This window comes from Pieris napi, chromosome 23 (assembly GCF_905475465.1).
Source record: "Pieris napi chromosome 23, ilPieNapi1.2, whole genome shotgun sequence".
NCBI classification, from domain to species: domain Eukaryota; kingdom Metazoa; phylum Arthropoda; class Insecta; order Lepidoptera; family Pieridae; genus Pieris; species Pieris napi.
The window spans coordinates 1144432-1171598 of NC_062256.1; the positions used below are offsets into that span (position 1 = coordinate 1144432).

General features: G+C 34.3%; 4 protein-coding genes and 1 long non-coding RNA gene across 5 annotated transcripts; 1 reads left to right on the plus strand and 4 right to left on the minus strand.

Moving 5' to 3' along the window:
- Positions 1-2846: 2846 nt before the first annotated feature.
- LOC125061472 (motile sperm domain-containing protein 2-like) lies at positions 2847-5834 on the minus strand. Its single transcript, XM_047666939.1, has 2 exons — positions 5392-5834; positions 2847-4720 (listed from the first exon to the last, which is right to left on the minus strand). Exons 1-2 carry the CDS (start codon positions 5633-5635, stop codon positions 3609-3611), a joined length of 1356 nt encoding a protein of 451 aa, XP_047522895.1. The 5' UTR covers positions 5636-5834; the 3' UTR covers positions 2847-3608.
- A 229-nt stretch (positions 5835-6063) lies between these two features.
- Positions 6064-6780, plus strand: LOC125061398. Its single transcript, XR_007119039.1, has 2 exons — positions 6064-6238; positions 6398-6780. It is a non-coding gene; the product is annotated as an uncharacterized LOC125061398 (long non-coding RNA).
- A 7877-nt stretch (positions 6781-14657) lies between these two features.
- On the minus strand, positions 14658-16501 carry LOC125061476 (motile sperm domain-containing protein 2-like). The gene has a single exon (XM_047666946.1). It carries the CDS (start codon positions 16354-16356, stop codon positions 15037-15039), a length of 1320 nt encoding a protein of 439 aa, XP_047522902.1. The 5' UTR covers positions 16357-16501; the 3' UTR covers positions 14658-15036.
- Positions 16502-19022: 2521 nt separating this feature from the next.
- LOC125061592 (adenosine 5'-monophosphoramidase HINT3-like) lies at positions 19023-20895 on the minus strand. The gene is made up of 3 exons (XM_047667080.1): positions 20607-20895; positions 20084-20277; positions 19023-19991 (listed from the first exon to the last, which is right to left on the minus strand). Exons 1-3 carry the CDS (start codon positions 20800-20802, stop codon positions 19965-19967), a joined length of 417 nt encoding a protein of 138 aa, XP_047523036.1. The 5' UTR covers positions 20803-20895; the 3' UTR covers positions 19023-19964.
- A 1758-nt stretch (positions 20896-22653) lies between these two features.
- On the minus strand, positions 22654-26615 carry LOC125061488 (pneumococcal serine-rich repeat protein-like). The gene is made up of 3 exons (XM_047666959.1): positions 26515-26615; positions 25195-25222; positions 22654-24905 (listed from the first exon to the last, which is right to left on the minus strand). Exons 1-3 carry the CDS (start codon positions 26542-26544, stop codon positions 22684-22686), a joined length of 2280 nt encoding a protein of 759 aa, XP_047522915.1. The 5' UTR covers positions 26545-26615; the 3' UTR covers positions 22654-22683.
- Positions 26616-27167: the final 552 nt, after the last annotated feature.

Below are 27167 nucleotides of genomic sequence, written 5' to 3' on the forward strand. Positions count from 1 at the left end.
AATTACATCCTAAAAAGTGTATAATCCACTAATCTGACAATTTGAGAGTGACGGAAAAAAAGGGGAGGGCAACAAAGTTGTAAAAAAAAAACGTCATCTCGACATTCTCGAGCGTAGCTAATTTTTCTTTTATTTTGAAGGAAATAATTCCAGAATAATGAAAAATATATAATCTGACGATTTCCGCAAGCCGAAATAACAAAAATTCGTCGATAAAGTTAAATGCGTGCAGCTGCGTGATGCCTACATTTCCTTAAACCGATCGGAATCTACTAAAAGGCGTTCTAAATATTTCCCTCAAAATTACATTTCCTGTGAATTTGAACCGATTCGGACCGATAGATTTTGAGGAATTTTGAAAAATCTTAAAAAATAAGAAATATTTTTTTTTTAAAGTGTTTTCTTTATCGATCAACTTCAAAAACTAATCCGCCTTTGAGCTTAAAAAAACCACGTCGATCGCCACCAAGCTGGTCAAAAGCGGTTGATTTGTTCGAGAGATATCGTGAACGAAAGAAACCCGAAAAAGTGATTTTTCGGGATTACTCCGAAATTTGTGGTTCGATCAATTAAAATTGCAAAATTAATTAAATACTTATGAAGATGATAAAACTGCGTCGAATGTCGCCAACCGCGTGAAAATTGCTTGATCCATTCAAAAGTTATTGCGGTTTGAAAATTCCAAAAATAGTGTTCTATGAAACTTTTATCAGACTTTCGAGCTGGGAGAGCTCAAATGCATAGAAATGTTATTTATTTGAACTCAGCGAGCTCAAAATCAATTTTAAGCGCCCAGGAATGGAATTAGCGGGAAGTTGCAGGGATGGCCCTTTAGGTGAACCGTTTTTTCTAAAAAAAATTTGTCAGATCAGGCGAATCCCTCTAGATAATCGTCAGATTATGAGACAGTACGTTTAGAACATAAAGATGAACCACATATATCTTAATCTGACGCGCTTTAGTATTTCAAAATTGCGATTTTTTTTTGCAAATTATGTAAATGGCCGTGGGTTTGCGTCCCATCGAAATCGTCAGATTAGTGAATGAGTGCTTTTTTTTGGTGCACTTAACGCTCCCTTAGAAAATCTGACGCGCTCGATAATTTTTTTTTTTTCATTTTCAACCCTTAAATACAACCACCCGCATCATGCAAACGATCAGATTAACATACGTACATTATTAAAAATACGTAGGGCATTGATGCTATCAATATCTGACGCGCTCGAGGATGGTCATGCAACAGTTTTTTTTTACATATTTAACAATCTATAGCCGCTTCCCCCACCGATGAAAAGGTATATATCATATAACATTTTTTTCTTCTTATTATCTAAGCTTTGCATCCCAATAGGTCTCTACGACGCTCGAGTAAATCCCCATTTAGCATCGTGGGCTCCCCTACCATAAGTGTACAATGTTACCTACATGAATAAATGATTTTGGACTTTGACTTCGTCGTTAATTACGTGGGCTTATAACGTAACGTAAATTACTAGTTCCGATGTCATTTTAATACAAAAAGAATGTGGCGGCAACAGTACTGGGTGTCCCAGTCACGTCGCCATGGTAACAAATACCGTACTAACTTATACCATCAGCATTATATAGGAATTAAAGTACATTTATTAATAAATAAGATATATTTGCTATTACCTTAACAGTTTAAACAAAACCTTAAAGCTAAAATGGATTTGTACTTGAGGCCTATTAGGTGCCTGCGTTTTCGTTAATTAAAAAAAAATTACACTATTAGAACGCGTTATAACAATTTTAATTTCGAAACGTCACCTTGATTTAAGTACGCGAAACGCCGCGCCATTGAAGAAATAATTGCATAATTGATAATTAAACTCGTTATAAATCGTTAAATTTTATTTAAAATGTAACATTCGCGTAAATAAAAGACAATATTTTGCCTATTAATTTCCAATATACGTTTATATTTAAATGCATCAAAATTTGTTTCGCCCTATGTAAAGGGACAAAGCTAACTAATAATAAATTACTTTAAACTTATGAACAATTCATACATTCACCGAAAACATTCAAAATGCTTAGAGACTATCTAAAAATACTAAATTCTTCTAATAAACCAATTTTCTAAAGTATTGCCATAAACAAAATTAATTAATAAAGCAAATCCAATCTAATGTCACACTTCACGACATTCCTTAAAATAATTACGCACGTCAGACGCTCTTAAGATTATTCTTATTAAATCCCATTTGACAGATACACGCACAGCATAAACCAGTGGTGGGCGAACTTTTCGGGTGGCGGGCCAGTTTATTAAAAAAAAATCAGAAGCGGGCCGGTTAAAAAATATAAATTGAGAGGCGGGCCAATAAATTAAAATATTCAAAAGAAAAGGTTTTAAGTCATAAAACATATAAACACAAAATCTAATAAAGATCATAAATTTTTCGTTTTTATTAGAAAAAATTATCATTTAAAAAAGTCTTAATGTATAAACTGTGTGTTAGATATATTTTTATGGTAATATTATACATTTTTAGTCAAAGAACTCAGGTCTACTATGGACTTTTAGCCATTATTTCTTTTTAAAGATTTATATATTTTTTTTAAATGCTCGGCGGGCCGGATTAAAATCTCTCGAGGGCCGGATGTGGCCCGCGGGCCGTAGTTCGCCCATCACTGGCATAAACTATGCAAGACAAAAGAACATAATTATCAAATCGATGACGTAATTGACTAGTAACAATAGAATCTATTTTTATCTAAACTTAGCAGCGCTTCGTGGGCGTATTTGGTACTAAACGGGACCACGAACATAGGATACGATTCAGAAACAAAATTTCTGTTTGCTCCGAGTCTTTTATGTCCATTTTAAGTTGGTCTCGTCAAGTATTCGTTTAAGTTTTTACGGTTTTAATTTTATTAGAATTCAAATACACGCAAAATACTCATCATTTACCGATTCTGTAGTTTACCAATCGATTACGTTAACTATTCGATTATACGTATTATTCGTGTCTAGTCTACTGACGTTTATACGAGTTATACCGCATTGAAGTGATAGTTTAGAACTAGACAAATTTTAAAAAGTATATATTACAATTCCTTATACAAAAATTATTCATAGGAGGTAACACTTAATAAAAATGATTGAATGATTACAAAATTACATGTTGTTTTTGAAAAACTTCCGTAAAATAAACCTTAAAACAGCAAAATCAACTTTATGTGATTGACTTAAAGTTTACGTTATATATTTCTTTATTCAATTCCTTTCTATTGATCTTGTATGTAAATCATAATTTCAATTAACTATTATTAATATATACACCATAGCTTAAACTTAACCCCAGAGAATAATAAATAGTGTTGTGATTTATCTACAGTTAGAAAATGTTATGGTACTCCTGTGTTTGTACTTTCATACAGAATTCTTAATATTAATAAAATATAATAATAAGGTACTACCCTACATCAGTAATATATTAATTTAGTGATGTTTCTGGGCAAAATATTTAGACCAATTTATCAATTGAAGTGGCATACTTGATCCATAACCCGATGCCATATATTTAATTTATAAAGCTTATAAAACCGTTGTGTCTGTGGTATATTGTTGTTTCTAGAAATATTTAAATTTGTTCACAATACCTATCTTCATAAGTATTCATATACACCAGGTATCCCAATACAACGGCAACAATAGACAATAACAATGTCAAAAACTGAAACATCTTCATTCTCTCAACTTGTTTGTGTAAAATCTCATAGTTTATCTGCAAATTATTCAAAGCATTTGTAACTGAATCATATTTGTCGGCTTTATCTAGAACATTCCCATTCTTAACCTCTTTTATAGGGAATTGACATTTCAGACGGTATTCATCAACTTTGTTTCCAGAATTATTCTGCCAAATTTCACTCAACTCTTTCTGGGATAGATCAGTTTTCGGTACTTGCATACACATAACGAGAAACATATCTTTGGACACGTTTTTCAGTTGGAACCCTGGTTGAACCACAATCATGACTGATTGGGATGCTCCCACAGCTAAAACACCTGAACTTGGCCGTACTCTGAATTTTTCTGGAGATGTTGTCCGAATCTTAAAAGATATAACAGAAGGATCATTGTTTGTGATTATAAATTGCCCAGTTATATCATCAGTTTCATTTTTAAACACAATCAAATTACTCGGCTGTATCTTAAGCATATCACCTGTCGGTTTTATATCATTTTGCTGTGCAAATGTGACCTTTTTAGGCGTATGTTCTGGGGTAACACGACTTTCTGGTATAAATTCATATACATAGTTGTATGTACCGCCCCAGCAAGTTAAAGCCTGGTCAGGGTGGACAAAATTTTTTAACGAGTCTTTGTTAACATTTTTTAATTTTTCAATTGCTTGGGCAGGCAGAAGCGACTTGACAATTTTAAATGCAGCTGATAAAACCCATGGCATTTGAAAAATAATTATGTAGTTCAAGAAATTGGGATAGTAATACTTGAAAAGTGATATTAAATATTGTATAAGTTCCATGTCCATATTGCTAAGCCCACAACCATCCATATCAAAGAATAATGATATTTTATTTCCATTTTCCTCCCTTTCCATACGATCAAACCAGTATATAATTATTTTTTTAATTTCTTCAAAATCCTTTGTACCCTTGACATGCTTTTTGGATTTTATTATGAGTAAGAGAGAACCATCAACATCTCTGCTATGTGGAAATATTATACCTACAAAAAAATGAATAGAATTTTAGTTAAAAGGCTGTCTTAACCCGGTAAAAAAATAGAATCAATTTTTTTAATTAATGATATAATAAATTATACTCTAACTACTAACACTCATTCATTTAGTTTTACAAATGCATATCAAAAAGGACAGGTTTACCAGAAGAATAAATAAATGATTCTACTCAAATTATCATGTATTGTCAAATATATTTTTCTTCCTGTGTTACTAGCAATTATTTGTTAATTATTGATTAAGATAATGATAGTTATATGTATATGTTATTTTTTATTATTTAATATACTGAATAAAAGCGATTTTATCTTTGAATTTGTTCATGGGCATAATATACTATTAACTAAATGAGTTAAAAAAAACATGTTTCATGTAACATTGCTGACCCAAATTATTCAATATTTCAATTCCTTCACAGCATAATAGCAGTGTATGTAATGTAGTTTTGTGAAAACAGTGGCCAATATACAAAAAGGCACAAGATTAACATTGTTATACAAATTAATTAAGGAGTCAAAAGCAGGAGTATGTAAGTGTTTAAATAAAGTTGATAAAACTAAAATAGGAACTTTGTTTAAGGGATTATTTATACGCAAAGTAAGCCATTGAAAGTTGGAAACACTACAATTAATATAAATTATCATAGAACTAGGTATACCTTCTTCTACATAATCCATTTTTATATTAGATTCATTTATATCACTGGCTCCAACAGTTTTCCGCCAAGTTAGTATATCCCAAAGCATGTCAGCAGCTTGTTTAGGGTCTTCAGAACAATGTTTAAGGACTCTACGTATATATTTTTCATCTTTTGTACGGTCAAAGTCTAATGGATGAAATCCGTGATCTGGATTTTCAGTTATTCTTGTTTGAAATAAACTCCGCACTTCGGCAACAGGCATAGTTACAGCTTATCACTCTTATTACCCAATCCCTAACGTAGTCAACTCACAGGATATGTTAAATTAAAATCAATAAAATTACAAAAAGTAGATACGGAGTACTTTAGGTGTGCGAATTGCGATACGAAATATGAATTTATGAAAATGATAAATGTTTTGACACCAGAATGACATTACGATCAGCTGACATTGTTGAATGTTGACAAATAACAATTATAGTTACTATCATTATAAGTTTTATATTATGAATATAGAGATGTTCTGATGAGATGATTACTGGGGGTCTAGCCGTATTGGTGTCGAAAAGTATTCTACATACACTACCGCTTTTGCGTAATTGTATTGTCGAAAACGCTTCGTTCGTAGCCAAGAGGCATGTCGTTACATTACCGCAAAGTCGACAGCGTAGATGCGAGCTGCTGTTCGTAGCACCTTATTCCGTCATATTGTCTCTGGATTAAATGTATTTCTAATGTCACTTTTATAAACAAATAAAAGTTAAAACTACAATATTATTGTAAATTTGCAATTGGAAGCTGCAAAGGGACATTAGAATGTGAGCAAGGTCGGAACAATTTTCGATTTAAGTGGAATTTACGGAAGGTGCAAAGTGAATATATGAATTTTAATTGCATGTTAAAATTAATTATGGTTTGTTTCATGTTTTCTCAGAAATTTAAGGCTACAAATAAATACAATATTTTGAAATTGCATAATCGCGAGGTATAATAATTAGTAGTACTCATACTTTGATATTTTTAGGATTTGACCTCCCAACTAATCTGCAAAATGAAGAAGCAACATATTTTGTTACCGCTTAGAAGAAACAATAGAAATAGTACTGTGGATTGATAAATAAAGAGTGAAAATAAGGTTGACTAGAAGTTGATAAAGTCCAAGGAATTAAAAAACAATAGAAAAAAACGTAAACTAGTGTGATCACTGAAATTAGATTTTGATTTAAGCTTTAGTTAGGTTTGGTGTTTGTGCTTGAACATTTTTAATGTCAATTTGAAAGCAGATTTATATATAAGTGTAGATTTTATTTGTGACTTGCTACTAGTTGGAATTATCTGTTTATGTCCAACAAACAATTTCAGTTTAAGTTAGAGTCATAAAGGTTGATTGTTTATAATATATTTATACTTTTAGAAAGTGAGAATTGAAAAACAGCAAGTACTCAATGATATGAAAAGAGGGATTAATAAAAATTATAAAATAGAAATTTAGTCTGGTATGAAATTATAACCCTTAATGAACCTTTGATTCCATATTGATGTTCCAACATCTTAGATACAAATTTAAGTTTGATGCTGATTTTAAGTTAATATTTATGTCAATTAACTTTTGGTTATATCAGTGATTTGCTACTAGTTAATATGTAAATGCAAAATCTGTTTAAGTAAGAAATGAATAAACATTGTATGTTATGTATTTGTCAGTTTTATTTTTGGTAATTTACCTATGTCTTCTATAGTAGGAAAAGCCATTAGTGGTTCACAATATTAGTTTATTTTACAAGAATATACAGATAATGCATATATGAATGACCTGTACGTACTAATAGTTAGGAATATTAAACAAACAGGTAGCAAAATAAAAATGATTCAGTTATGGTTATTTTTTATTAAAATAAGGCACCAAATATCTTCCTTAACATAATGCAGTCTACATAGAAAAATAAGCATATGTAACAATTTATTAAACAATACAGACATTACTACTGAACACACACAGGTGCACCAAATTCAATGCATTACTACCTAATGTAGATGTATTCAATTATTCATATTTATATATGTAGATAATTAACTAATAAATGTAAGTGTTAATTTGCAGCAATGTTAATATCTTGTTTATGTGCTGTTATATACCAAAAATTGTTCAATTCATAAAACCTAATGTTAGATGTTGTGATGATTTCATAAAATTACTATGATACCTACAGTTACTATGAATACATCCTGGGCGATTAAAAAAACAGTGATTGTTTCCTTAACACAACAATTGTAAATAATAATAGTTTTTTTAAAGATATAATTCTTCCCAAAATCTACAAATCTAGTTTGTTTATAATAATATCTCATTAACATTCAAACTGCTGAACTTATTAAGATTAAATGTGGAAGAACATAGTTTCAGTTACTTAACCAACCATTATTTCATACTCCACTTGTCTTATTTTTTTACATTATTCATAAAATGCTTCATTCCCCATTTTCAGGTACATAATATAACACTTAAATTAATAAAAGATAAGACTAATAAAACTTGTCCATTTGTGGTTTTTTTTTTTTAAATTTAGTTGTCTTATAGCTTCTCTTTTTTTCTGAAAAGAAAATATTTTAGTTAGTACTTTGATCAAATAGAAAACTGACAAACTAAACTAAGATCGGTCCAAGGTTTGTTCAATAGGTAACTTTAATATTAAAACTCTTTACCTACTTAATTCTAAACTTAAAAATATACTTAATTTGTCACTTTGCTGCTTATTGTCAGTTAAAGTTTTTAATAACCAAACAATGTCAGTAACTCCCAAGGGACTTGAATTCAAACTTCTCATTCATTAACAATATTATAATAACTTCTCTAGTATATTGACTTAGTAAATAATTAAAGAAAATATCTGCTTACCATTATATATATTGCTCACTAGATTTTATATTTCTAAAGTTCATAAAGTATAAATCCACTTTTTTTTGATTAATTTAAATCAATATTATATCATTATCAGCTTCTATTATAATTACAATAAAATATATTTAAAACTTCTAATTATGTTCATTAGTGACTGCTTTCTCATCTGAAATATACAAATAAAATGTACAATCATTTTACTTTGTGATTACATAATATATGCAATATTAAATGGTATATGTATTTTTCAAATTAAAGAACAATTTCATGAACTTACATGCAATATAAATATCAATAAAAGATATCCAATATAACTAGGATTTACCTCTACTAATTTGCTGATTTTCTTGATATTTTCATATTTATCTTTGTCTATATTATGTTATCCTCGCATTGATTCATAGAAAAACTAAAACTCTTAACTTAAAAATATTAACTCTAGTTTAAATTATTACTATTACACGAGAACGTTAAAAAAAGACAGAAAACAAATTAAAACCATTTCGTTAAAACGTCCAAAATATGACATGTTTTTAAAACGGTAGTCATTAAAGATGGCAATAGTTGTACTGAATTATTGCAAACAGCAGCTTTTGAGATCACGCTAAAACATGGCGGAGAAACGCCGTTTTTTCTACACTGCCGAAACATTAATTGGTCGTTGGCTACCGAATAGTGTAAGCGTTAATGTGTGTCTTTTCGTAGCACTGTCATGGCGTCGCTTATTGTATCCCGACTCACGCCTTTAGGGCCTAGGCTACCGATTGTCGACACGAGCTGTCATTTTCATACAAATTTAGTTTTCGACTTTCTACATACACTACCGTTAAGCCATCTTGGCTAGACCCCCAGGGCATCATTTGCTATAATCATGTTGCTTGTTGAAACAAAATTAATTTATTATATTGGCCAATTGATCGCAACATTGCAAGCATGACTGCAAGGCATCTAAGCAGGTTATTTGCGACCATGAATCATGATCGGAAACGAGGAATCATAAGGAAAAATGCTAATAATTAGATCTAATCTAAAACAACCCATAAAAACGTACCTACATCTCTCTAGAAACTAAATACTAAGGGTATGTTCCGATATACACTGCGAGTACTGTATAGTGCTCCCACTGTTCAAAAATTTGTTCCGCTATGGACTGCAGTATACAGCCGCAGCGTCCTAGGAAATATATGACGTCACAAATCCCCGCTATACTTCTACTGCGAGCACTGGCGTTTTCGAGGTAAGGTACTCGCAGTGCTTTGATCACGTGATCAATCAAAACCACTTGAATGCCTAACGGCTGATATAACTTACAGTTTAATAACAAACATTTAAAATTCTAACTTACTTTCTTTGTAGTATTAATTCAATTGACAGTTAATATTAATATAGATTTTTTTAATGCGATAATACTCCAATAATAGTATGGGATGTTCTATCTTATAATAAATCATAACCCATATTTAACTTTGTTCATTGGTTTATTCTTCACAAAACAGTCATTAATTTATATTCTTATAGAAAAACCCATGTAAAAAAAATATACATATCTCACTCCTCTGAAGTCTGTCTTGAGTGACATTCGTTTTCTTCTTTTTATTAACCGCCGGTATTTGTGTTGCCACATACATCAAAATATGAAAGAAAGTACTACACAATCGCTACACCACCCCCCTACGGAGACAGAAAAACTAAGGCGAAAAATTATAGTATATAACAATAAAATAAAAAAAACTTAAAATATTTGACATTACAAAGAAAACTTAATATTTACAAATCTAACCTAGTCTTAAATCTAACCGTTCTGCCTGACCTGGTAACAACAGGATTAGGGGCAGAAACGGGAGGAATATTTTCCACAGTAGGCGAGAGTAATGACGGCAACGCAGGACCAGCGGGTACAAAGCTAGGTGTGCGAGCTGAAGGAAAAACAAACTGCTCGACGAACGCTGGTTTAACGCGATCCACACTTACAGTTACATCCTTCCCCTTTAAATCGATGTTCAGGGTTTTACCATCAATGGCGGGTCTGATATCAGTTGTAAATTGCGAAATAAATGAAAGCTGGTTGAGCTGAGCGGGAGCCAATTTCTCTCGACGTTGTACGAAAGCGTACAGCAATGGTTTGTGGTCTGTAAAAATGGTTGCATGTTGCACCTCGAGAATGTGACGGAAATGCTGTACACTTTCGTACACCGCCAGAAGTTCGCGATGGTAGGCAGGCCACTGTGACTGTTTGGGAGTCAGTTTCTTGCTGAAAAATGACAGAGGGCACCATTGTCCATTGATCAACTGCTGTAAACAGGCGCCGATGTGCATGCTAGAAGCATCTGTAAAAAGACCCAAAGGTGCATCATTTACTGGATGTGTAAGTAGCGTGGCGTCTGATAAACTTTTCTTGCAGTCTTCGAAAACTCTCAACAGCTCCGGCGTCCATGGATACGGTTTGGAGCCTTTGCCATTGATCTCGACTAAAGCGTCTACTAACTGCGCTTGAAACTTGGCGGCATGAGGGATGAAACGGCGATAAAAATTAATCATACCGAGAAAACGCCTCACGCCTTGCACGGTGTCAGGAGGGGGAAAATCTAATAGCTTTTGAACGCGGTCCAGAGGAGGCCGCGTACCATTAGCGTTAATGAGATATCCGAGAAATACAACCTCGCTGGCACCAAGAATGCACTTAGATGGATTGATCACCACCCCGTAATCTTGTAGGCGCTTAAAAAGGACGCGCAGATGCTCTCTGTGGCTGCTCTCGTCCACTGAAAAAACAAGCACGTCATCGATATAAGGAAAGCAGAAATCGAGACCCCGCGTGACCTCGTCGATAAAACGCTGGAAGGTTTGGCCAGCATTGCGCAGCCCAAAGGTCATGAAAGGAAACTCGAAGAGGCCAAACGGGGTAACGATGGCGGTCTTCGCGATATCTTCTTCAAAAACGGGAATTTGATGGTACGCTTTCACTAAGTCAATAGTGCTGAAAATAGTAGCTCCAGCGAGGCTGCAGGCGAAATCATTGATATGACGAACGGGGTATCTATCTGGTATGGTCCTAGCGTTTAATGCGCGATAATCGCCACAAGGACGCCATGTGTTGTCTTTTTTGGGTGTCATGTGCAATGGTGACGACCAAGCGCTTTTAGAGGGTCTTGCTGTGCCGCATTGAACCATGTCTTCAAATTCTTTTTTGGCAGCAGTAAGTTTTTGAGGTGCCAGGCGACGGGGACGACACGACACGGGAGGACCATCAATAGTTTTAATATAATGCACGGTGCTGTGCTTGATGATTCTAGGTAGACCAGGTGGACGCGTGACATCAGGAAACTCAGTAAGTATGTGTGTTAAACTAGAGTTATTAGAAATAACGGTCTTGACACTGGATTGACTGGAGGATGCAATGGAAGTGGGGATAGATAACCCAGTGCTACCATCTAAGAGACATTTGCTTCGGCAGTCCGGTAATAAATTATAATGACTTAAAAAATCGGAGCCGATAATCGGTGTGTCAACATCCGCAATAACAAAATTCCAGTGGAAATCCCTGCGTAAACCTAGGTTAAGATGCAAAGATATGTTGCCATAGGTTTTAATAGAACTCCCATTCGCAGCGCTTAGATCAAAATCTGCAGAAGCACGACGGTTTTTTGCAAGACGCTTAGGAAAACAACAGAGATCCGAGCCAGTATCCACTAGATACTGGAGTTTCGAATGTTTATCTGTAACAAAAATACGGCGGCTTTGATGAGAACAATCAGTCGCCGCGTCTACTGACTGTGTTTCCTGTTTTCCGACGGCGAGGTGTCGGGTTGCCAGTTGCAGGGTTTGGTACATTTGGTTGCCCTGCTATTGAACCTTCTATGGTACCAGCACATATCTGGATTTCTAGGTGAGGCACCGCGAGAACGCTGTCTAGATATTGATTTGCTGCGTGAGCGACCGCGAGGATGCGAGTTGGTAAGAGATGCAACTTGCTTGCTTAAATCTTCCACTGTCTTTACTAAAGAATCCAGTACCGATGGTACAGGCGCTGGCATCACACAGGAGTACACCTGGTGGCTGGGTCCTGATATCTCTGTGATCTTGTCTGCTAGGTCTGCTATTTTGTCCAGACTCAGTTCAGTTTGCGAAGCTAAAATAGCCTGAATATTTTGAGGAAGACGGCGCATCCAAAGCTGGCGCAAAATATTTTCATCTGTAAGGGTGTTACCCGCTAACGAACGCAGATGACGCAGAAACTGCGATGGTCGCCTGTCTCCAAGCTCCTCTACACTAATAAGCTGGCGTACCCGCTGTTCCTCTGACATTGAAAGACGCCGTACTAACTCATCTTTTACCTTTTTATACCTTTGGCCTATGGGTGGGGGTCTGGTAATGATATCCTCAATCTCCCCAGCTAACTTTTCGTCTAATCTACTTATTACATAATTATATTTGGTATTATCACCAACAATACCCGCTATATCAAACTGAGCTTCTACCTGCCCAAACCATACTGCTGGTTTGTCAGGCCAGAAAGGTGGTAACTTGACAGCTACCTTGCACACCGCTTGCTCTTCAGACTTGAGTGTTGATTCTGATGTAGATCCAATATCAGTCAGTTTCTGCTGAAGAGCTGCATTCTCCAGTGTCAGCTGTTGTAATCGCTGTTCTAATTCCCTATCAGCCATTATACCACACGACCAAGCAAGATGAAATAATAAAAAAAAAATTGTAGCTGTGAGAGAGGTGCAGTGGCAGATCACACGGTTAGTATACAGGTAAGCTAAACAGTAAACATATAAGTTGTCATATCAAATAGATATAAATATAACAAATAACAATATATGCACAATAATATAGTTGAAGCGTTTTGTAAATGCGACAAATGACTCGTGAAAGAAAAAAAAAACATCCAGACGATCGCGCTGCTGGCGCACCTGGCCCTGGAGCGACACGATTGGGGGCTGCACCTCGTCGTTGCGCCCTCGTCGCTCGTTCTCAACTGGGAGTGCGAGTCCAAAAAGTGGTCACGTCACGTCGGAAACTTCACATCACGTCGGAAACTTCACATCACGTCGGGGGTCACCAATTATGGGATGTTCTATCTTATAATAAATCATAACCCATATTTAACTTTGTTCATTGGTTTATTCTTCACAAAACAGTCATTAATTTATATTCTTATAGAAAAACCCATGGAAAAAAATATACATATCTCACTCCTCTGAAGTCTGTCTTGAGTGACATTCGTTTTCTTCTTTTTATTAACCGCCGGTATTTGTGTTGCCACATACATCAAAATATGAAAGAAAGTACTACACAATCGCTACAATAGTTTTTCTTGTTGAATTGAAAAACTTTGATGCACTCATTTGAAAACTGTGTCGAAAAACGAAGCTGACTAGTATACTGGACTGCGTTCCGTTTTAAATTGTAACCTGTATAGCTGGCTATAGAGAAACGGTTTCACAGTATACTAAATTGACGGTACTCTGTACAGTGGTCGCAGTGTATATCGGAACATACCCTAAATAAGGGTTAAATTTAACCAATATTTTAAAATAAGGTCAATCTGTCGAATTTGACACTATTTGTGGGTCGTCATGCCGATTTCTTCATAATTCTTTCCTTCACAGTACAGATTTATTGTAAATTGTGCATAGAGTAAGAAAGAGTTTATTAATGCCAGTCAATGTTTAACTGAAAACAATAGGTGATATTTTAAATTTTAATAAATTCAATCAACAGTGTTGGCGTAGTGGCTTCAGCGTGCGACTCTCATACCCTGAGGTCGTAGGTTCGATCCACGGCTGTGCACTGGGTCTTTCTTTTTATGTGCGCATTTTAACATTTTCTCGAACGGTGAAGGAAAACACCGTGAGGAAACTGATATGTCTTAGATCCAAAAAGTCGACGGCGTGTGGATCACCTATTTGCCTATTAGATTTAAAAATGATCGTGAAACAGATTCAGAAATCTGAGGCCAAGACCTAAAGAGGTTGTAACGCCACTGAATTTTTATTTTTTTAATAAATTCAATCATAACGTCGGGTATCCCTGAGATCAATCAACCCATGCCCGTCTATCGAAAGGAACGGGGAATTCCCCGTCGTTTTAGCAACCTCGCATTGTTAATTATTTATGACATAATTGCTACTTATGTATATATATTGTATATTCGCGGATGATTGGCGGACTATGCCAGTTCTTTGATAAAAAGCCCCCTGGGAGTTGTGTGCTGCGATATTGCGGCTACTCGATTGTTAGGAAGTTGAATTTTCACACATGTATATAATTTCTATAACATATTTTCATGAGTACCTAATTTTCGTCCTTGTAACATGTGTGATGTTTGGGCACATCTCAATTACAAAAATGGTGAGATCATTATGAAAAAAACAAGTAAAATATTATAAAAATGTATTTAAAAAACTACCCTGTACCAGCTGTTTTTTTACACAACAATATGTCCTTAACAATTATCTAAAGACAAGTTTCATAATAAATGCCCGATTTCTTATTAATAAATAAGTATACTATCACATTGTCTCAGTGGTAGGAAAATAGTTTGTTCTTAATATTTCTTCACCTAATAGATTTTAATTTAAAATATTATATTTTTCCTATATTACAGATAATCAAATTTAAAACCAATTTACAATTGCCTATCACAGAATATTTTACATCACTTGGTGATTTTGTATAATTTTAGTTTACATTTTTAAAATGCTTTACATAATATTTCCTTGTCCTTAATTACAGTCCTTTACGGTTATTATCCTTATCTACGGTCTAGTACATTTTTTGCCAATATTCATCCAGATAATAATATGAATAAATATTGAAACTGACATTATAATCATAATAAGAATTTGATATCTATTAAATGAGTTAAGATTATTTTGAATCCTATTATACTCATTATCCATGCTTCTTTTTATTTCATTTAATGAATTTGTTTCAACATTCTTAACACTCATGTTTTGTACTTTCACAGCACAAGTAAGCCTGTATTCATCAATGCTGCTTCCAGCACTTTTCCAAATTTGTCTCAATTCTGTTTGTGGCATATCCAATTTTGGCACATTAACTGATAAAATTAAAAATCTATCTTTCTCTACTGAACTTAAGTCAAACCCTGGTAGAACTATAATATCTATACTCTTAGAAATACGTTTAGGTAAAATGCCTTGGTTCGGACGGACTGTGTATCTTTCTGGGGCTGTAGTACGTATTTTAAATGCAATAATACCCTCCTCCATATTTGTTATTATAAGTTGTGATGAAATTTTGTGACCTATAGTTTCAAATAGCAAAACTTTAGGCGGTTTTATTCTTAACATTTCACCAAGAGAATAATTATCATCATCCTCAATAATGACTGTATCAATATTTCGATTTTCAGGCACAAATTCAAATTTATAGTTATCCTTTCCACCCCAACTTACTAAGGCCTGTTCAGGAGCAATTAAATCTTTTAATTTATCCTTGTTTATTATTCTCAATCTTTCAATAGCAGGTGCTGGCAACATCTCCTTAACAATTCTAAAGCCTGCAGATAATATCCACGGCATTTGGAAAATTATTATATAGTTAATAAAATTTGGATAGTAACATTTAAGAACATTAATCATGTAGCTAAATAAGTTTAAGTTCATATTATTTATGCCACATCCATCCATATCAAAAAATAACGTGACTTTCTTCCCACCCTCTTCCCTTTCAAGGCGTTCTAGCCAATATATAAAAACTTTTTTCACTGCTTCAAGGTCCCTGTGATTTTTAATATAAGCTTTGGAATTCATAATAAAAAGTAAGCAGCTGTCTATATCTCGTCCACGAGTGAAGTATAAGCCATCTTTCAGAATATCTAAATCAACATTAGATTCACTTATATCATTAACATTATTGGTTTTTCTCCATTCCATTATGTTGTACAGCATATCGGCGGCTTGTTGTACATTATTTTGACTGTGTTCTAAGACCCGGTATAAATAAATATCACTTTTAACTTTAGGCAAATCTCGAGAATCAAAAATTGGATGTGGAACTATCTTGTTTACTTTAGTCTCGTATAAAAGTCTTATTTCTGCAAGTTTTGACATTATGGGATATCAGTATGGATAATGTTTATTTTAAACCAATATTATTTATTAAAACCTTTTGTAATTATATTTTTAAAACTTAAAGTTCAATGTTCAATTTTCTTTAAAACTTTCAAGTTTTGGGTAATACGGTATTGACTATTGTCAATTGTCATTTGCGACTTGCGAGTTGAGATATGAAATGAAAGTAGTCAAATGTCAACACTCAACAGTCATGACACATGAGTCATTATTAACTAGAGTTCGCGGGAACCTTAAGTTGGCGGGGAGCTGTTGCCATAATATAAAAAAAAAAAAAAAAAAAAAAAAGTTGGCGGGGGGAAATTAAGTTTTTGCATTTTTTTGGCTCTATCAACTGTTCGTTAACTGTTCTTCATTGTTCTATCAAATTTTTTTTTTGTTCGTTCTTATTTTATTTTTTTTTTAATTATAAAAAAATTTACCCTCAATTTGGCACGAACTATAGATATTTTTATATTTTTTTTCTTTTTCTAATAGTTTAGAACTATTCAATAACTGTTCGTTCAAAATAAACAACTGTTCGGCTTTCATTATCCTGTAATTTAATAATAATTAACTTTTTTTTTATAAATCTTAATTAAATGTTATTGCGCATGCGCAGTATCTTTATTATAAATTATTCATCATTATGTGAAAAATATAGCAAAAATCAGCTGGTTTTGAATAGAGTTTAAAATGCTGTACACCGATGCACTTAAACTAGCCAAAGAACAATAATTAAATAACGATAGATATATTAGTAAACTAAACACTTAAGATTTTAACTTTATAATAAATAACTATGACAGATAACAATACTGAATTAATCAAATAATTAAATTTTTATGAACTTTTCTCTTCATTTTTTGACCTAAGCATATATTTAAGTATACAATAATATTTTTAATAATCATGCAGAAAAATAATCTAAGAAATTAAATTTTTAATATATTCTTGATATTTGATGGTCGTCAATGATGATGATGATGATGATTTTGTTGTTGTTGCTGTTATTGTTGTGTTGTCTCTTTGAATCGAATTCAAATAGGCCGCGCATAATTTATGAGAACTATGCGCATTGATACTGCGCATGCGCAATAACATTTAATTAAGATTTATAAAAAAAAGTTAATTATTATTAAATTACAGGATAATGAAAGCCGAACAGTTGTTTATTTTGAACGAACAGTTATTGAATAGTTCTAAACTATTAGAAAAAGAAAAAAAATATCAAAATATCTATAGTTCGTGCCAAATTGAGGGTCATTTTTTTTATAATTAAAAAAAAATAAAAATAAGAACGAACAAAAAAAATTTTTGATAGAACAATGAAGAACAGTTAACGAACAGTTGATAGAGCCAAAAAAAAGTGCAAAAAATTAATTTCCCCCCGCCAACTTAATGGGGCATCCACACGCTGGCTGTTTGTCACAAACACCGCAAACAGCAAACGAAGTCCCAAACACCAACCACAATCACCCAACACAAACAGCCATCCACATGCTTGGCGAACGTTCATAACATTCCGAATCGGCAAACATGGCGGACGACGAGCTTGTGGCAGCTATTACTTTCGGGTTGACATATTTTTATTATAAATTAAAGCAAGAGAAAGAAAAAAGGAAAAAAAGAAGAAAGCAAAGACGATGGTGGATGATTAAAATACATAGAAATCGTACAAGGTACTGATTTAGACTTTATTATTTGGGCTTTAATTGAAAAAGTGTAGCAAGTAAATACGTCCGCCTCCCGCAAGCTCGCGCGCATACTGATCGCTGGCCAAACGTGTGGATACGTAGCAAACTGTTTGCCAAACATCCTTTGATCTGGCAACTAAAACCGACACCGATGCCGAACACTGCCCAACACAAACACAAACAGGCAAACAACGACAAACACCCATCCACACGTCCATGTTTGCTGTTTGCTGTTGGCTGTTTGCCATTGTTTGTCAAGCGTGTGGATGGGGCTTAAGGTTCCCAGAGTTCGCGACGCCAAAATCCCGTAGACGCGGCGTTTTTAGCGTACATATAGCAAAATGTTGCCATTCTCCATTAATATTCGTTATCTCGACGTTGCATTTATTTGCATTCTTTATGATAGTCTTCAGGTGTTATTTTTGCAAAAGCTGCTTCTGTTAATTCTAGTATTTTGTTGCATGGACTGGTATCCTTTTGTGTAGAAATGACCTCCCCTTCCCTAAGGAATATGAAGGTGCAGCAGAAACAGAGATTACAGAGTGCAGCAGAAATAGAGAGCGTATGGGACGTACATTTGTTAATTATATATCAAATTGAAGCATATTTTTTTCTATTTATTATTGTATATGGGTGTCTAGTTAAATCTGGCCGCAAAGAAGGGTTACCTGTTGTTAAACATGATACATATTTAAGGTAGACTGAAAGAGAATTAAAGCATAACATCATTTGTCAGACGACGATAGGGAATGCCGCCGGTGCGACGCTTTTAAGCCATTGCGCATGCGTGGAATGTTAGTGGTCTCAAACTGAATAGATGCGGCATTTTTATTCTAACATAAAAACCAGGCTGTTTTGGAGTTCGTAATAAACAATATATACATTGTTGTTTTAATACAACACAACAATTTTTACATGGACAAATGTAAAAATTATTGTGATAAACATGTCAATAAATAACACTGTATGTAACACAATAACACTTTATTAAATAATTGCTAACATAACTATTAAAATAATAGGAACCATGTAATGGAAATATATAATCTTACAAGAAATAATCATTCCTAAAAACACACACTGCACATCTATACACACCAAAGAACGTTGTTCAGAACATTTCACATATAAAAAAGTACACAAGGGTCATAAAACAGTAGTTTGGTACAAAAATAAAGCTTAAAGTGGTACCTTTAATAACATTAAGATTTGAGCTTATGATGTGTAGCTAATTGAAACAAATTTTCTGTACCGAACATCTTCTAGTACTTCCAAAAAATCATATTTAATACATTACCATTTAAAATTAATTAATACCACAGTAATCTTATTAACAAAAATATAATACAATTGAACCTATATATGTGAGAAGGCGGATAGACCAGGAAACCGTGGAAGGCACAGTACAGAGATGGTGGGATTTGAAGGAGGCCCAAGGAATGAACAGTAATACATAGATAATAGATTAAGTACCGGACCAATCTGCTAAGTTTCCAAAGCTTGTACCATGAGGTGAACAGTTTTCTATCCAATATATGTAACAAAGAAAGTCTGTCATTGATTCCCAGGTTTTGGAATCCAGGTCATATTAGTATAGTGCTATTTTTATTATTAACTAATGACCATGAAATGGTCTTAGCTACTTATCATTTTGAGAGTAAGTCACATTGACATTTATTCACACATTAAATCTAATGACATATTCTCATGTAATATTGCTTTGGTTTTTTGATGTATTAAATTGTGAATTCTAATAGCTATGCAAAATTGTATTCACAAGTTAATACACAAAAAAAAATATAATACTCACTTAAATGGGTTCAACTGTATTTCAAACTACGATACCCACTAATGTACACACCACCAAGAAAAATTCTACTAAATTGGTACACATATTGTGCTATAAGCTTTTCACAGTCTTGAAGCAACATAGTCAGGCTGAAATTAAACATAAATATAAATTTTTCAACTATAACATTTGGTATTAAAATTGAGGTAGAAAGTTGCAAGAATTGTAAATTCATACTTACAGACACAAACCAATATGAGTCCTTTTTAAATATCATCCGAGCCAAGAATCCCATTTCACTTTCTGGAGCTATTGCATGTAAATGTAAATGTTTTACACTTCTAAATGGTGGCCAGTGGTAACCAAATCTGGCATCATCAATGGAATAGTTATTTTGTGTGAGCATTTCTTTAGCTACAGTTAGCATTTTTTGCACTGTAAAAATTGTGATAAGCCATTTAAAACTAAAGGTTGTATGCAATTTGTACCAATATGAATGGGCATCAAGATGGTATATAAAAATTTAGGAAAACAATTTAAGTAGACTGTTGTGCTATGACAATAAGTTTTGTTACAGGGCAAGGTTAAATTTCAATATATGAACGAAAAAAACAAAAGAAAATAATTCTTTCTTATTTAAAATAAAGACACAGAAACATCCAGTAACTATACTTGATCTGTCTTATTATAGAATCGATTGACAATGCAGAAAGCAAATTTTACATCAGACTAAAGAGTTAGCCATATTATACTGTGTTACTTACCCAATTCAAAATCGTTAGGAGTTAATGCTCTGGCATCTTCAATGTGCCGCTTAGGAACAGTCAAAATATGAAATTTGCTGGCCGGTTTAATATCTCGAAACACACAAACAAAGTCATCTTCATATAAAATTTCCGTGTCTTCCAACTTATTTACAATATTACAAAAAATACAAGGAGATTTTTGTTCTTGACTCATTTTTCTGGGTGAAAATATTTGACTTCGAATTTGAGACTGTTTGGATTTTGTTATGAATGTCAAGGATTTTGACGTTTTGATGAAGTTTTTTAACATAGTTAATACCTTTATCTATAAATTATTATTTTATCATTTTACGGCCGTTAAATATTTTTCATTGAGTATTTTAATGACCAATAAATTTTATTGAAATTAAAAGTCTAAAGTCCAAAATGAATCAATAGTTAAAACTATTTAAATAAGCGCCACCTGGTTCATCATAAGAATACTAATGAAATTATAGGTCTACATACATGGAGCAAGGATGGATGAAACTTGCTTTATGGAATATTATTATAATCATCATTATATTATTAAGTTATAGGTATTACATATAACTTAAGTTAATAAAGTCCCTTTCTAGGAAAAGGGAAACTAGACACTCCCCTGTTCCCTGCTTCTCAGCCACGGAGCCAAAAAAAAACCTTCTGTGCCGTTAAATCAAGCTGTGATGATAATCTTCTCGTGAGTGTATTTACCTATTCACACTTCATTGCACAATATAAAAACGATTCGATTTTCAAAAATATAAAACAATGTATTCTCATTAATTATTATCATATTGTGTTATTACTAAGTTATAATGTACATACGAACTATGTTATCATTTAATTCATGTTAAAGATAATGTATTTTGTAGTAGGTAAATTTCATTTTAACTATTTAAATGTGTTGAGAGTATAATTGTACGTCAGCGCGTATCTTATAACAGAGGAAGTTTTTAGTAAGCCGACGGTTTTTATAAATTATATAGGGGCAAAAACTAATGTGGCAAGCACGTGCCTCCAATTTGCTATACAAAAGGCCACTAATCGATTTATTGCGCGCCCAATTTGACATTTACACTTTTGAAAATAGAACAAAGTGGCGGTAAGTAACTGTCGTTTTAAATTAAGTTTTTTGGCTCACTTACAAATTGGTTCAAATTAACGTTAATACTGAACACATTTGTATTTCTGAAACTGAATATGTTTTTTGTAAGTTTTCTCCACATACGTAACTTATTACAATTAGCAATAGACAATAATTCCACTTTCAATAATAAAAAGAAATATCTCAGTATTCATGTTAACACTAATAATATAATAAATATCGATTTTTTATTAAAATCTCATGTAATCAGTATTTTTCGGATCGTCTTGACAGATTTTTATGAAATGTTTTGTGTATATTCTGTAGGTCTGAGAATTGGTCGTTAACTATTTTTATATCTTTAACGTAAAAGTATGGCCTATCCAAAAGGGTTTTTACGCATCTTTAGACATAGACAAATAGGTAATATATAGCATTCCTCGTAAATAAAATGTATTATTATTATTTATATGGTAAATCAAGGTTTGCTGATTAATTTATTATGATATACTTAGTCTAAACCTCTTTACTTTAATAATTACATATTTCTAAATGTATGTAGCAAGGTTAGTGTCAAATCAATTAAATTTTCACACTTCGATTTAAATTGGGATTTTCTCTTCTATTTTCTTTTTTGTCTTTTTCTAAGTCTCTGCATTTAATTAGAAGTCTACTGATTCTATAGTTATTATATCATGTCAATATATTTGGCGGCATTATTAAGTGGTAAGTGGTAACACTGTTTGAGCTAATAATACCGCCAATATAATTTTTCGCGGTACGTGGTTGTTTTTTAATATTTAGTAAATGATTGTTATAATATGTTTTTTGTTGCTGTCTATGTTTTTTTGTACATTATGGTGTGATGCCAAGGTTTTTAGTCAAATAAATAATGTTTAAGTGATACAGATCAAATTTTCCATGACATTACATGGAAGGACATCAAATAAAAAACACTCAGACAAATAATACATATATTTAATAAAAGGATTAGCCGGTAAGGCTTGTTGCTAAGTTTGCGCCTAACGAAATCCCAGCTTTCTTCTGTGCTACAAGTCCACCGTCACCACAAGGCTCTGGCGTGCTATCACCGCCTGTGCCAGAAGCCACAGCAGTAGCAGTACCGCTTGCAACAGCGGATCCATTTTTTCCAGAAGCTGCCGCGCTGGCTGCTGTTGCAGCAGCTGTACCACCAGAACCATTAGAGACCGCAGACGCGGCGCTGCCAGCTACAGCGGTGCTTCCACCTTTTCCAGCCGTTGCCGCACTACCTGCCACTGATGTAGCAGCAGCTCCACCTTTACCAGCTTGTGCAGCACTACCTGCTACAGATGTAGCAGCAGCTCCACCTTTACCAGCCGTAGCAGCACTACCTGCTACTGATTTAGCAACAGCTCCATCTTTTCCAGTTTGTGCAGTACTACCTGCTACTGATTTAGCAACAGCTCCATCTTTTCCAGCTTGTGCAGTACTACCGGCTACTGATTTAGCAACAGCTCCATCTTTTCCAGCTTGTGCAGCACTACCTGCTACTGATTTAGCTACAGCTCCATCTTTTCCAGATGTAGCAGCACTGCCTGCTCCTGATTTAGCAACAGCTCCATCTTTTCCAGCTTGTGCAGCACTACCTGCTACTGATTTAGCTACAGCTCCATCTTTTCCAGTTTGTGCAGTACTACCTGCTACTGATTTAGCAACAGCTCCATCTTTTCCAGCTTGTGCAGTACTGCCGGCTACTGATTTAGCAACAGCTCCATCTTTTCCAGCTTGTGCAGCACTACCTGCTACTGATTTAGCTACAGCTCCATCTTTTCCAGATGTAGCAGCACTGCCTGCTCCTGATTTAGCAACAGCTCCATCTTTTCCAGCGTTTGCTTCACTACCCGCGGTGGATGTAGCAGTGGCAGCATCTCCGGGATTTTGTTTTGGGTTTGCATCACCTGGTGATCCAGATGGGGCATCACCTAGACCTGGCAAAATAGGTTTGTCCTTTGAGGGTTTATTATTTACTAAAGCTGTTGTAGGTACATCAGGTTGAGTTGCGTCTTCATTAGTTACAGAGTCATCGCCAGTTGTAGGAGTATTAGATGGTGAACCATCGTCACTAGGCAATGTTGAATCAGGAGACTCGGGGTTCGTTGGGGAAGAATCACCAAGGTCTGGAGTGCTTTCAGGACTAGTTGGTGATTCAGGATTAGAACCTGGGCCAGCTGGTTCGGGATCAGGAATATTAGAAGGATCATCTGGATAATCAGAATCGGAACCGGGTGCGGGGTTAGTTGTTAATCCATCCAATCCTGGAAAAGCTGAATTAAGTTTGTCTCCTCCTCCATCTGGGAAGGCACCAAGATTTTCTGGAGATTTTATAGCCTTTAAGCAGTGTATAGGCACTGATTTCCACCCTGAAGTCTTCTTAAAAGCAGATATAAAAACGTCTACAGAAACGGAACTTCCTCCGCCTATACATGAATCAAAAGCCTTTTTCCAAGCTGGCACAAATGTAGATGGTAGACCTTTACATTTACCAAAGGTTTTAAGTGACTTCTGGATTAAAACACCAGTTATTAGACCATCTTTAGCCCCAAAGATGGAAAATATAGTTTGCACGAAAATGTCCACCGAAAAGCTTTTATGAACCTTTCCTTGGAAAATACCACCAGGCCAGAACCCACAGTTAAAAGCATTTAGAAAACCGGCACCCAAAACAGTCTTCTTTGCTTCCAACGCTAATTTGAATGAAGTCAAGAACCCTTCGGAGATCAGGCATTCTTTGACCTTCGCGACTTCTACAGCAGATCTGAAAGCGCTAATAAAGTGATAGAAAACTAATTCCTCTTTCGCCTTTTTCGCGGCTAAGGCTGTCTTGAATGCTGTGATGAAGGCATCATTGATAAATGCTTCTTTGCCTCTGCAAGTTTCAAGCGCTATTTGGAATGCTGCAGTCAATCCACCACATACGGAACTATCACTAGTTTTCACCGAACCATAAGCTGTTTGTAATGTGCTGATAAACACATCAACGGAGATTCCATGGCTCACAATTCCGTTGGTAAGTCCGGTACCAGTTACTCCATGTCCTAGACTTGCTCCTGTAGCAAGGGATGCGCCAACTGCTGCTGTAGCAGCTCCAGAACCAGCCACCTCTGTTGCTACGCCAGCTCCGAGGGCCACTTCTGTTACTACGCCAGAGCCGAGAGCGACAGGCCCCAAAGCTGGAACAATAGCTTGTTATTTAATAAATAAGCGTATTGTGTATGTGAATTAAAAAACATCTAGAAAAACTTTATAGGCAAAAAGTTGTATGTTAATCTTGTAATATGACCATTATTAATTAATTTTCTTTTTTGAAATTTGATATAATACTACTAGGATACTTTAGTATACGAATTAGTTACTTAATATAACAATAAACAATTAAACGGATGCAAAAACCTCTCCGTAGTGTTGTAGCCTGAATATTGTTTGGCAATATAAATACTTACTATGACTAAATATACTTACTTGGGTACGCCTGCGCAGCGATAAGGCACTGTAAAACAAAACACTTGTTAAAATAAAGTTTTACATAAAGTATATAAACTGAATCTAATAGCCCCGTTCACAGCGTAAAATAATGCAATTGAATAGCTTTTTGTATATAAAAAATAGCCTTTTTTTAGTACTACGTTAGATTACATTAAGTCACTATGTTTTACACCAGCCTTGCGATTCTGCAACTCACTTTTCGAACTCACACAGCGGTTTTTACAGCGGCGGTCGCGCTCAAATTTCGATTCGAAGTCATTTTACGATTTGGCATTCTGATAAACAATAAACTACAAGCTCCCTCCTTATCAGAATATATAGTAGCCGATTCTCAGTATTACTGAATATGCAGAAAAATTACATAAGAATCGGTAGAGCCGTTTCGGAGGAGTATGGGAACGAACATTGTGACACGAGAATTTTATATATTAGATTATTCTCCGCCTAAAGTGTGTTGTGAGGACCCCAGCCTATGGTCTCTCATTCAGTGAATTACGACACACGCCGAGACCAAAGATTACCAGATAACCTATCAAAAACAAAAATATTTTTCTGATTTAAATGAGAGGTTGTATTAGTTATCCCATATTACCGTGCTCAACTTACAAACTCATCTTTATAATCTATATATATATTTTTTTAATTTTTTTTTTATTGCATATTGGCTGTGCGATGCTATTTAGATCTCCACGACAACGAGACACTCCACGCTTGTTTATTTTGACAGGCCTAAACATGAATTTATAAAAATCTGGCTTAAAGTTACTTGATTTTAGCGGGCTGGGCATTCCAAATTTTTTATCGAATTGGCGCCAAAATTGACATGCATTTTTTTTTAATATGGCTCTGGCACGGTTTGTGCATTAGCCAGCGTCAAGTATAAGATTTTTTTTTATAATTCGTGTTTTGCCTTAGAACTTCGACCGTGTCCTCCATGTACGGTTTTGGCACTCGCCCGGTACCGCACAACCCTCCCAAAGGCCGAGAACAAAATTCAATTTATTAAATTAAATTAAAACTTGCCCTCGAACCGGGAATCGAACCCGGTACCCCTCACCTAGCTGCCACTTAATAAGACCGCTAGGCTATGAGGCCCCAACATGCATTTGTCAAAGCCAAAATATTTATGACATGTGTTATACTCATACCTAGATTTTGGTGAATTATGGCTTAACGAAAATATGTGGCGGTTTTTACAACTATATTGAATAAATAATGAAGATCATGTTTCGTAATATTAATAAAAATCTAACTACTATAAATTTGATTAACCAAGTAATTGAATAAAATACTTACCCCGAAAATCACTAAACCAATCAGCTTCATGCTGTCGAAGTAACTAATTTCCGAGCTAGGCCTATTTTATATAATATAGACAAAAGAACATCTGTGATAATATTAATATTAGATTGTTTGGTTATATGTTAATTAGTTAACACTAATTTTGCACATGGCAATGTTCGTTTGTTTATCAGTAGGAAATACTGACATTAAACTATTTTGACAGTTAACTGGACTAGAAGATGTACAGGGGAAAAAGGATAATTATACATAGGTAACACGACGTCATTAAGTCACAAAGCAAGTCACAGTAATACTTGCACAGACTGCCATATCTATGCCCAAAAGTTAAAAAAAATTAATACAATAAGTAGTCGGTAAAGTGTCAGAATTAGGGAGAGAAACGAAACTTCGGCTTTCGTTTGTCAGAATCCAATTCATATTTGACGTATGGGAGTCAGAAGAAGCGCTAAGTTTCGGCTCTGAATTGTCTTATTATTTTAGACTACATAGGGTTTTATTATGGTTGCAGAAATTTTGCTGCTGCGGTAAGAGAAGCTATGGACCAAACAGAAGACCGATCAAGCTCCATACAGTGGCAAGATCTTCAGCAATGAAATATACTGAGAAGAAGTAGTTTAGTCAAAATCGTATGTTACCAAGTACCA

Bases quoted from the DNA above. Each gene is read 5' to 3' on its own strand.
- LOC125061472 (XM_047666939.1), bottom strand. From the start codon at position 5,635: ATGCCTGTTGCCGAAGTGCGGAGTTTATTTCAAACAAGAATAACTGAA. The intron at 4,721-5,391 runs GTATACCTAGTT...ATTTTTTTGTAG, and splicing joins AATGGATTATGTAGAAGAAG to GTATAATATTTCCACATAGC.
- LOC125061476 (XM_047666946.1), bottom strand. From the start codon at position 16,356: ATGTCAAAACTTGCAGAAATAAGACTTTTATACGAGACTAAAGTAAAC.
- LOC125061592 (XM_047667080.1), bottom strand. From the start codon at position 20,802: ATGAGTCAAGAACAAAAATCTCCTTGTATTTTTTGTAATATTGTAAAT. The intron at 20,278-20,606 runs GTAAGTAACACA...CAATTTTTACAG, and splicing joins TCCTAACGATTTTGAATTGG to TGCAAAAAATGCTAACTGTA. The intron at 19,992-20,083 runs GTAAGTATGAAT...GTTTAATTTCAG, and splicing joins ACTCATATTGGTTTGTGTCT to CCTGACTATGTTGCTTCAAG.
- LOC125061488 (XM_047666959.1), bottom strand. From the start codon at position 26,544: ATGAAGCTGATTGGTTTAGTGATTTTCGGG. The intron at 25,223-26,514 runs GTAAGTATTTTA...TTTGTTTTACAG, and splicing joins TTGGTTTAGTGATTTTCGGG to TGCCTTATCGCTGCGCAGGC. The intron at 24,906-25,194 runs GTAAGTATATTT...CTATTGTTCCAG, and splicing joins CGCTGCGCAGGCGTACCCAA to CTTTGGGGCCTGTCGCTCTC.